An 11,782-nucleotide genomic window follows, 5' to 3' on the forward strand; every position below is an offset into this window, starting at 1 on the left:
TATAAATTCTAGACTTATCAATAACTCATAACTGAGATAATTTAATTTAATAAATTATTTTGGTAAAATACTTTTGACAAAATCATTCTGATTTTATTTTGATTTATTCAAATAAAAAAATTGGAAACAATTCAGTCCATTCAGGATAAACTGGGTATTTATTTGCATCTCGACAAGTCATTTTCTAGTTCTCGATAAGAGTCAGGAAAATGACATATCGATATGTATCTATTCTCTCAATATGACTTCTCGATAAGCAAATTCCAAATGTCCATTTTTAGTTCTCGATAAGTCATTTACCTTTTACTATTGTTATGGATAAAAAGCTAAGGTTATTATTTGCTGTATTTATTACTAAGATTCGGGAGCTCAAGGCCTTTAATGGCTGCTCTCGTGCTTCGTGACTCAATCTGCCTTTACGAGATGTCTACGTATCTCTGTGAATTAGAGAATCAAGCCAAAAAACGTAGTTCTGATTTGTGGGGTGAGGCCCCTTATATAGATGTTGGTGGTCCTTGAATTGGACTTGGTATAGGAGACTTGATGGGCAAGTCTCATAATTAGAATGGACTTTGGAGTCCTAGATAGTAGGAAACTGATTCCTTATCCTTTTAGGTCCCCTTGAGGATAATCTATAAGGATTTATATCCTTCTCAGGACTCTTCTCAATAGCTGATTTTTCCCTTATTAATTAATTACGAAATTAATTAATAATCAGGGCTTTTGGGCCTCTTTTATTCCATCAGACCTGATCTGGTCCATCAGGCTTAACCTTTCTGGTCTGAATATCATACATCTTCTTATTGGGCCTATCAGCCCATTAATTATAAAATCAGGACTTATTTATCCCTATCATTTGCCCCCCAACTTTTGGGAAACATTGATTAGGTTTCGCAGAAGTTAAATCTATTCGTTCCCTTTCAGGGTTTCGTCTTTGCGTAAAGTGTGGAGCGACCTACACATTTACAATGAATCTTCCTTTTGTTCAGAAATTATCTTAATTTCCAGGAATTTTTCCCTAATTTTCTGGGATTTTCCCTAATTTTCTGGGGTTTTTTCCTAATTTTCTGGGATTTTCCCTAATTTTCTGGATTTTTCCCTTAATTTCTGGGATTTATCCTTAATTTCTGGATTTTTCCCTTAATTTCTGGGATTTATCCTTAATTTCTGGATTTTCCCCTAAATTTCTGGGATTTATCCTTTAATTTTCTGGATTTATTCCTTATTTCTGAAAATATTAACATTTTTCAGAAATTATTTAAGGAATTTCCTTATTTTCTGGATTTTTTCCCTAATTTCTGGGATTTATCCTTTAATTTTCTGTAATTTTTCAGATTTTTTTTTATATAAAAATTTCGACCAGGAATCCATTCGACCAGGATCCTGGTCGAATTAACCTTCAGATTGCCCTGGTCGACAGGGTTTCGGGCAGGATGCTTTCGATCAGGAATCCTGGTCGAATTTCGGCCAGGATTTCCTCCCTTCGGTCAGGATTCTATTTCGATCAGGATTTTCTTCTTTCGGTCAGGATTCAATTTCGATCAGAATTTTCGGCCAGGATCTCCATTTTTGACCGAATTAACCCCCTTTTGGTTGCCCAGGTCGACGCCAATTCGGGCTCGAGGATTTCGATCAGGAATTCTTCATTATTTCTGGTCGAATTAGTCCTGGTCCTGGTCGAATTAAGGCCATTTTTTACCCCTGATCGACAGGGTTTCAACCTCAGGCCATTCGACCAGGATTTCTTCTTGTTTTCTGGTCGAACAGGTCAGGAATATATACATATTTATATATATATTATTTATTTATTTATTTGCATACACTTGAATTTGGGCCCTTAACCCTGGGCTGAATTTGTTGGGCTGATCTTTGGGCTTATTTTTTCAACAGGGCTTTGGCTCATGGGCCTGATATAACCCCTTTCTTAAATATAGTGGGCCTTATCCCTGGGCCTCCAACTTCAATTATCTGGGCCCTTTTCTGGGCTTGTTTCTTATTGGGCATCTTTTCCACAGGCCTTGTTAATTGGGCCCCTAGTTTTTCCTGGTTTTTTGAAGATAATACTCACATATATTTTCTTCCAGATTTTGGACCCTGGTGCAGGGCTTTGATTTGAATATTTGGGCCCTTATCTGGGCTTGATATTTTTTTTAGGCCCAATAATATTTAATTTCATTATTTTTCCTGAACTGGGCTTTTATTTTGGGTCAAACCTTTCACTGGGCTCTCTTCGGGTCAAACCTCTTACTGGGCTCTTATTTATAGGCTCCAAATTCTTCTGGGGTGTTTCTGGATCCTTCCAGATTCTTCAAAAAATCAAGTTTTCTTCTGATTTTTGCTAGAATTCTCTTGAATTTTCCAGGAATTTCCTGGATAATTCCAGAACCTTCTAAGTTTTGGGCCCAAATGGGCTTTTTAAGGCCCATTATCCCCCTTCCTTGGCTATATAAAGGTGGGGTGAGAGTTTGATTTCTCCACACCTCTCATTTCACCTCTCTACTCATTCTACAACTTCTCCTCATCCTTCCTCCAACTTTCTAACCTTTCCTCTCTCAAATCCCCTCCCTTAGTTTTCCAACCTTTCCTTCAGGCTTTTTCTAGCTTACTAATGGCTGACAAGAATTCTGAGAGGGCGGCAAAGATAGCCTCGGCTTCAAAACGAGGTAAGGATATCGATATTCGTTCTTCGTATATGTCTTTAATCGATATGATTAACACTAGGGGGGATGAATATCCCTCCACTGCACATCTCGACTCTTTTAATCATTGTAATACTTGGCACAACATAGACTTCAATAAACTAAATGCTCGTTATAACGTCCTTCCTCCTCTTAGATTAGTTCCAGTCTCTGGTGGTGATCGTACTTGCCACTGGAGACCCGATACTCTTTTCATTTACACAGATGCCCTTAATGCTGGGCTTAGGTTTCCTTTTCACCCCTTTATTCCTCATCTTTTGGCTGATTTACAAATCAACCCATGTCAGCTTCCTCCAAACGCCTGGAGGAACATTCTATGTTTTATGGTCTGCTGTCTTAGGGAGGGCTTTCCTCTTTCCGTAGCTGTTTTTAGGAAAGTCTTTCAGTGTTACAATAGTTCTTCCAATATCTGCGGCTGGGTCTATGTCAAGCAAAGGCCCAAAAGCAAACATATCTTTAACAGTGCCTCTATTCCTGATAATAATCAAAATTGGAGGAATAGTTTCGTCGGGTTACGTTGGGAGAATGGTGACTGGGGCACACTTTTTCGATCTTCTTTTGGGAAGGTCAGTGATGGTAGCCTCAAATCCATTCACTTAACTCCTGAAGAAACTATTATTTATAATGGGCTTACTCAGGATGATGGCTCGACCACCAGCTGGACTCTCTTAGAGGAGTTTTCCTTGATTCATGTGGGACTATCCTCTGTTTCTCAACAGGGTATTTTTCTTCCCTTCTCAATTTTACTTCATTTTATGCATTATTAACTTCACTTATTTTGTCCTTTGCTTTGTTTCAGCTGCTAAGGAGATTAACGAGGACAATGTTCCTTTGGTTGAGGAAACAGCTAGGATGAAGAAAGCTCGGCTCGCAGGCCTAGACACCCGGGGAAAGGCCACGGAGCCTATCTTTTTGAAGAAGCACAAAGAGCCTATAGGGGAGGCCTCAACTGAAGGAGCTGGAGGCCATGGTACTCCTATCACTGCTGCTGCCCCTACTGCTGCTGCCACAGGCGCCTTTCAGCCTCTCTGGGGATTCCGCCGAGGGGACACCGTAGTTGGTTCCACGAAACATGCTTGGGATTGGTCTTACCATAGCGTGACCCCCAAGGATTTTACTGATGTGGTGGCCACCCCTGATCTTGAGAGGATCAAGCTCATGGGAGCTCAGTCTCTAGCTTCGGTATGCCTTCTCTTTTTTGAACTTATTTTTCGTTCTTGTAGCATTTTCTTGCCTTATACTTTGTTAATTGCTTTGTTTCAGTCTAACGCCTATTTTCAAGGCGCTGTGAGGCAAGCCGAATCATGGAAGCGGGCTTCTGATAAGGCCGATAATGCCCTCAGGAGGCAACAGAAGAAGTACGCTACCCTGGAGAAGAAGCTCAAGCGCAAGGAGGAAGAACTCGGAGAGTCTAACGCCGAGCTGGTGGTACTTCGGGCGGAGAAGGATAAAGCTATAGACAACTATCTGGACTCGGAGGAGTTTGCCCAATCCATGAGGATTAGGGATGATTCAGTCTTTCCTGGGTTTTTTAGGACTGGTTGGGACACGGCCCTTGGGACCGTGAACGAGGCTTGTCCTGATATTAACCCGGCGGACTATATCTGCCCTGATGACGAGGCTTTGCTACAGAGGTTTCGTACCCGAGTAGTTGTCTCGGACCATGTTCCTCAGGATCCACTCCTTCCTCCTCCCGAGTCTTCTTCCAGACCTGCTGAGGACGACAGCTCTTCCTCCTCCTCCGAGACGACAGAGACATCCAGCGAGAGTGGAGAGGACGATGATATGGATGCCGAGGGTACTTCAGCTCCTTAGAGCTTTTTCAGCCCTGCGTGGCTTGTTTTTTTTTTATTTTCGAGACTTTATTTATCAAACTTTTGTAACATCTATCAGATCTATTTCATTTATCACCTTTTATGCTTGCATCCATGCATTTGATTTTTATTTGTTAGGCCACAAACATACTTTGAAGAACTCATGAATTTCATAAAATTGTCTGGGATTCGTCCCTTACACAAGTCTTAATAAACTTCGTAATAAAACTAAAACATATAAATCCTAAGCAAGCAAAGCTTCAAGGTGCTTTTCAACCTACTCGCCATCCTGACGAGTGAGAATCGTATCCGGCTTCCCTACACATAGTAAACCTTCAGGTTTTGTGCATGCCAAGTTCTCGGGACTTCAAAACCATCCATAGTCTCTAGCTTGTAGGTTCCTCTACCTTGAACACTCTTGACTCTGTACGGCCCTTCCCAATTCGGGGCAAGCTTCCCTTTTTGTCCTACACCAGATGCTTCTATCTTCCTCAAGATTAGATCGCCTTGTTTAAAAAACCTTTCTTTAACCCTTAGGTTGTAGTAGAATGAAGCTTTTTTCTGATATTCTACTATCTTTGCATGTGCTTTATCTCGCACTTCATCAATTAAATCCAGGGCTAATCTCTGCCCTTCCTCATTTTCTTTCTCATCGAAAGCCTGAATCCTTGGAGAGGAATGTGATATCTCCACGGGAACTACTGCTTCCGCCCCATATGCCAACATGAAAGGAGTTGCATCTGTCGTGACTCTACAAGTAGTCCTGTAGGCCCATAATATTGGAAGTATCTCATCTACCCAATTATTTCTTGACTTCTCGATCCTCTTCTTTAGTCCATCCAGGATTATCCGATTTGCTACCTCTGCTTGTCCATTGGCTTGCGGGTGAGCCACAGAGGTGAATCGTAACTCAATTTCATTTTCTTCACAATACTTCTTGAATTCCTCATTGTTGAATTGTGTTCCATTGTCAGTGACAAGGATACGGGGAATTCCATATCGGCACATAATGTTTTCCCACAGGAATTGTGCAACCTGCTTAGTAGTGATTTTGGCCAAGGGTTTGGCTTCGATCCACTTGGTGAAATAATCAATGGCTACAATCAGAAATTTCCTTTGTGCCGTGGCCATAGGAAAAGGCCCTAGAATATCCATCCCCCACATGGCAAAGGGAATAGGCGAGTTGATAGAGGTCAGCATCTCAGGGGGTTGTCTAACAATTGGTGCATGCTTCTGACAGCGGTCACACTTCTTTACATATTCTTTGGCATCAGCCATCATTTCTGGCCAATAGAAGTCTAAACGAGTTATCTTATGAGCCAAGGCCCTGCCCCCCAAGTGTTGTCCACAAATACCTTCATGCACTTCTTCAAGAGCCAAGCGTGCCTCATCGGGCCTGAGACACCTCAAGTAGGGAACCACGAAAGATCTTTTGTAAAGAATCCCATCTATCAAAGAGTATCTTAGTGCCCGAACAGTTAACTTCCGTGCTTCAGTTGCATCACTTGGCAACCAACCGGTCTGAATGTGAGCCTTGATGGGATCAATCCATGACGTCCCCAAGCCTATGGGAGCCACTAGCTTAACATCTATGCTCCGTGTCTTCAAAACACGGAAGTACACACTTCCTGAACTTTCTTCAATCTCAGACGAAGCGAACTTTGATAGCGCATCTGCCTTAACATTTTCTTCCCTCGGAATGTGTTCAACATGGCATTCATTAAATTGGGTCATCACAGCCCTTACTAGGCGGACATACTTAGCCATTGTATCATCCCTTGCCTCAAATTCTCCCTTTACCTGGGATATGATCAGCTTCGAGTCTCCACGGACCTTTAAGTTTTTGACTCTAAGTGTCCCAGCTAGACCAAGGCCAGCTATCAGGGCTTCATACTCTGCCTCATTGTTTGTGGTTGGAAAATCTAACTTCATAGCATACTCAATTAAGAACCCATCAGGGCTTTGCAAAACCAACCCTGCTCCACTGGAATTTGTTTTTGATGCTCCATCAAAATAGAGAACCCAATATTCTTTCTCCTTGTCATTCTTCTCCCTGTCCCCATTGTCGACTCTCTTGTCTTGAGGTATGGTATCTTCCTGCCCCCCGACTTCTTGGTTGGGTATGGTACATTCCACTACGAAGCTAGTGCCTGGGCTTTTATGGCCGTACATGGCTTATACTTGAGATCGAACTCTCCCAACTCTATTGCCCACTTAATCAGTCTCCCACTTGCCTTGGGACTGTGAATGATATTTCTCAGTGGCTGATTTGTTAGCACTTCAATTTGGTGAGCTTGAAAATAAGGACGCAGCTTTCTTGAAGCCATTACCAAGGCTAAAGCGAATTTCTCAATGGCTGAATAATTCAACTCAGCACCATGCAAAATTTTGCTGACATAGTATACGGGTTTCTGGACTTTCAGTTCCTCCTTAACCAACACCGCGCTCAAGGCGCTTTCTGAAACAGCCAAGTACAAGAATAAAACTTCACTCAGAACTGGCTTGGCCAACAACGGGGCCTGGCCCATATACTTCTTTAACTCTTCAAATGCCTTCTGATTTTCCTCACTCCATACAAAGTCTTTGATGTTCTTTAATGACTTGAAGAATGACAAGCACTTGTCTCCTGACTTGGAGATGAATCGTCCTAGCGCAACAACCCTTCCTGTGAGTTTCTGAACATCCTTGACAGTTTTTGGGGGTTCCATGTCCAGGATTGCCTTTATTTTATCGGGGTTAGCCTCAATTCCCCTCTTTGAGACCATCAATCCCAAGAATTTTCCAGATCCTACTCCGAAAGCACACTTCATAGGATTCAACATCATCTTGTGGTACCTCAGGACCTCAAAAGCTTCCCTCAAATGGGTTATATGATCAGTCTTTACTAGACTCTTGACTAGCATGTCATCAACATAGACTTCCATAGTCTTCCCAATAAGATCCTTAAAAATTTTATTCACCAACCTCTGATAGGTGGCTCCTGCATTCTTGAGACCAAACGCCATAACAAGATAACAATAAACACCAAAGTCAGAGATAAATGATACCTTTGGAATGTCATTCTTATGCATTTTGATCTGGTTGTATCCGCTAAACCCATCCATGAAACTCAGCATCTCATGTCCAGCGGTGGCATCAATCAAAGTATCAATTCTAGGCAGCGGAAAACAGTCTTTGGAGCATGCATCATTCAGATCGGTGAAGTCTATACACATCCTCCACTTTCCATTAGCCTTCTTCACCATTACAGGGTTTGCTAACCACTCCGGAAATTGAATCTCCTCAATGAAACCGGCCTCTAAGAGCTTTTCCACTTCCTGCTTTATAGCCTCTTGTCTTTCCGGGGCAAAATTTCTTTTCTTTTGTTTCACTGTCTTCCGGCTTGGATCTACGTTTAGCTTGTGAGTAATCAACTCCGGGTCTATGCCTGGCATATCAGCTGCTGACCATGCAAACACATCACTATTTTCTTGCAAAAATTTCACTAACTTCCCTCTAAGGGGCTCCTCTAATGTGGCTCCAATGAAAGTCGTCCTCTCAGGATTCTAGGGGTCTAAAGGAACCGAGACCAATTCTTCTGCTGGCCTTCCTCTATTCTCATCATTTTCTCGAACATCCATATCTTCAATAGGAAGAACCTGCCCCCCGACTCCATCTGCCCTCAAAGAGGCCACATAACAGCTTCTAGCCATTTTTTGATCTCCTCTTTCTTCTCCAATCCCGTTTCGGGTGGGAAACTTCATGACTGAGTGGTAGGAAGAGGGAACTGCCTTGAAGGCATGTATCCCTGTTCTTCCCATGATAGCATTATAAGTCGAACTAGCCTTTACCACCACGAAATCCAGCATCTGCGTTGCTTGCCTTGGCTCCGTACCTATGGTGGTTGGCAATTTGATTATCCCTTCCACAGGACATTCTACTCCAGCAAATCCATATATCGGCATGTCGGTTGGTGTTAACTGGGAGTCGTTATACCCCATCCTTAGAAAGGTGTCGTGGAGCAAGATATCCACAGAAGCACCATTATCCACAAGGACCCTCTTAACCGGGCTATTTCCTATTATTGGTGTTATGACCAGCGGGTCGTCATGGGGAAACTTCACACCCTCTAGGTCGGAATCATCAAAAGCCAATGTTACTTCTGTCCTGGCCCTCTTCGGGGCTTCTCCAACAATATGCATAACCTCTCTAGTATATGCCTTTCTGGAATTTTTGGACAATCCAGCAGCAGTTGGACCTCCAAAGATCGTGTTTATCACAGGCCCTCGAGGTCTCGGCCCTCCATAAATGGTGTTTATAACTGGTCCTCTAGGTTGGGGGTTTCGCCCCTGATCGTTTTGGTCCCTCCTACGATCTTCAAAGTTCTTCCTTCCATTATTATTTCTGTCCCCTCCATCTCCAGTATACTTGTTCAATCTTCCTTTTCGAATCAAAAACTCAATTTCATCTTTCAATTGCCTACACTCATCGGTGTCATGGCCAACATCTTTGTGAAACCTGCAATACTTGCCCTTATCTAGCTTGGCGGGATCAGCCTTCAAAGGCTTAGGCCAGCGAATATCTCTGTCTTTCTCAATCTCCATCAAAATCTGACTTCTGGGAGCATTCAGCTTAGCGTATTCAGTGAACTTTTGCCCAGGTCCTCCCTTCTTGGGGGTTGAATCAGGGTTTTGTTCGGTTCTAGGATATTTGTCCTTAGTGATATACTCCAAATCAGTTTTTCGTTTCTTGCCTCCAGTGGGCTCATTACTTACTACGGTCTTCCTCATACTTTCTTCAACCTTGATATACTTCCCTGCCCTCTCTTGGAGCTGCAACATGCTCTCAGGGGGTCGTTTGGCCAAAGACATCTTGAAAAACTCATCCCTAGTTCCTTGTTGCAGTGCTATCATGGCTACCTTATCATCAAGGTCTGGGACTTTTAAAGGTTCCTTTGTAAAACGATTCAGGTAATCTCTTAAGGATTCCTTAGCTCCCTGCACAAGACTCATAAGAGATGCTGAACTTTTTTCATGGACTCTTCCACTGATGAATTGCTTAATAAAAGCCTGACTTAATTCTCTGAATGATCCAATAGAATTTGGGGGTAGGCGACTGTACCATCTTTGAGCCATACCCGACAGGGTTTGAGGGAAGGCCCGACATTTTATAGCATCATTCACGGGTTGCAGCAACAGTGCATTAGAGAATGTCCTAACATGATTAGCGGGGTCTCCCGTGCCATCATAGGCTTTGATAGTGGGCATCTTGAATTTCCTTGAGATATGGGCATTCATTATCTCTTCTGTGAAGGGTGGAGTTGGATCGTCAGGATCTCCAAGGGGAAGGAGATTGCTTGGATCAGTTCTTGGGACAGCAGCCCTTCTTCTTACCGGACCATCCAGGTCTATGATAGGAGGAGGATTTCTCCCCCTAGGAGGTATGTGGGGTCTGGTGGCTTGGTGAGCCTCCAAATCACGCCTCAGCCTTTGGATTTCAGCCTCATGAGCCCTGATCTTTTCCTGCACTTCTTAGGGATTCACCCCTGGGGTGCTTTGGGGGCGTTGCCTTCCATCGGCCATTGGCTCTTTTCTAGGACGCCTCCTTCTCGGGGCCACTTCATCATCCGAAGATTCGGAGTCTCTCTCAGTGTATGGACCAGAAAATTCCCGATCCTCAGGGATAGGATCCAGACCTCGTATATAGGGGGGCGACCGCCCTCGTGCTTCACTTCGCCCAGCATATCCGCTTCCTCCAACCTCGGGGTGAAGGGGCATCCCATAGGGGGGGTTAGTAGTAACAACAGTTGAATATTCATACCCGACGGGTCGAGAATTCACAGGTATATGTACTTGTTGAACTTGAGGATTCGTACCTTGAATAGTCGGGGGAGTTGTCCCTTGTGGCTGAGGTTGAGTTGCCCCTGTCTGGGCTTCCCCCTTAGTAGATGCATAAGTTGAATGGGGAGGAACCTCCACGGTTGATGAAATCACCTGGGTTGTCTCTGATGGTGTTCCTTCCTCTAGAGCTCCAATTGTTCTCCGTGTTCTCGCCATGGTTGTTGTTTTTCCCACAGACGGCGCCAAATGTTATGGATAAAAAGCTAAGGTTATTATTTGCTGTATTTATTACTAAGATTCGGGAGCTCAAGGCCTTTAATGGCTGCTCTCGTGCTTCGTGACTCAATCTGCCTTTACGAGATGCCTACGTATCTCTGTGAATTAGAGAATCAAGCCAAAAAACGTAGTTCTGATTTGTGGGGTGAGGCCCCTTATATAGATGTTGGTGGTCCTTGAATTGGACTTGGTATAGGAGACTTGATGGGCAAGTCTCATAATTAGAATGGACTTTGGAGTCCTAGATAGTAGGAAACTGATTCCTTATCCTTTTAGGTCCCCTTGAGGATAATCTATAAGGATTTATATCCTTATCAGGACTCTTCTCAATAGCTGATTTTTCCCTTATTAATTAATTACGAAATTAATTAATAATCAGGGCTTTTGGGCCTCTTTTATTCCATCAGACCTGATCTGGTCCATCAGGCTTAACCTTTCTGGTCTGAATATCATACATCTTCTTATTGGGCCTATCAGCCCATTAATTATAAAATCAGGACTTATTTATCCCTATCAACTATAAATACCCAGACATCTCGATATACACCTCTTTACGCTTTCGAGATCTTTAAGTGACCTAATTTTTCCAATTCTTAACTGCTCTCTCTCGTTTCAAACTTTTTCTCTCTATTTTTTCTTACCCACTCAAATTCAGACTATTTCAATGGCGTTAAACACAGTTACACCTTTCATCCCAAAGGAGGGCACCAATTACCTCGTTTTGACTGATGCAAATCAGGCTCCTAATGCTTTCAAATGTTTTGTGAAGTTTCTTTCTGAAACTTATTTTGCAGGTGCTTTGATAGAAAATTCAGTTTTGTACTTGGATGTTCTGGGGGATTTTTAGAACACGGCTGTGGTAAGGACTGTGGTGCATGAAAACCAGGATATATCCATTGTGGTCAATTGCTCCCTTAGAGGCCAATAAGTGGAATTTTCTGAAGAAGATGTCAATGTAGTTTTGGGCATCCCAACTGAAAACTTGGTGGAGGTTCCAATACAGGATGAGCTAGCTGAGTTCATGGACTTCTTCAATTATAGTGAAAGAATCTACCTAGCTAGCCTGAACAAGAAGTTTCTCAAAAGAGAATGGTATTTCTTGTTTGACTATATTGTGAGGGCCTTCACATGCAGAAAGACAGGGTTTGACAACATCTCTAGTGTTGTCCAGAAG

The 11,782-nt window shown here is 42.9% G+C and overlaps 1 protein-coding gene across 1 annotated transcript; it reads left to right on the plus strand.

Annotated features, from left to right (window-relative positions):
• The first annotated feature begins 3,551 nt into the window (after positions 1 to 3,551).
• LOC141660907 (uncharacterized) lies at positions 3,552 to 4,515 on the plus strand. Its single transcript, XM_074467888.1, has 2 exons — positions 3,552 to 3,881; positions 3,963 to 4,515. Exons 1-2 carry the CDS (start codon positions 3,552 to 3,554, stop codon positions 4,512 to 4,514), a joined length of 882 nt encoding a protein of 293 aa, XP_074323989.1. The 3' UTR covers position 4,515.
• Positions 4,516 to 11,782: the final 7,267 nt, after the last annotated feature.

The sequence above is a fragment of the Apium graveolens genome, chromosome 5, assembly GCF_009905375.1.
Source record: "Apium graveolens cultivar Ventura chromosome 5, ASM990537v1, whole genome shotgun sequence".
Lineage (NCBI taxonomy): Eukaryota > Viridiplantae > Streptophyta > Magnoliopsida > Apiales > Apiaceae > Apium > Apium graveolens.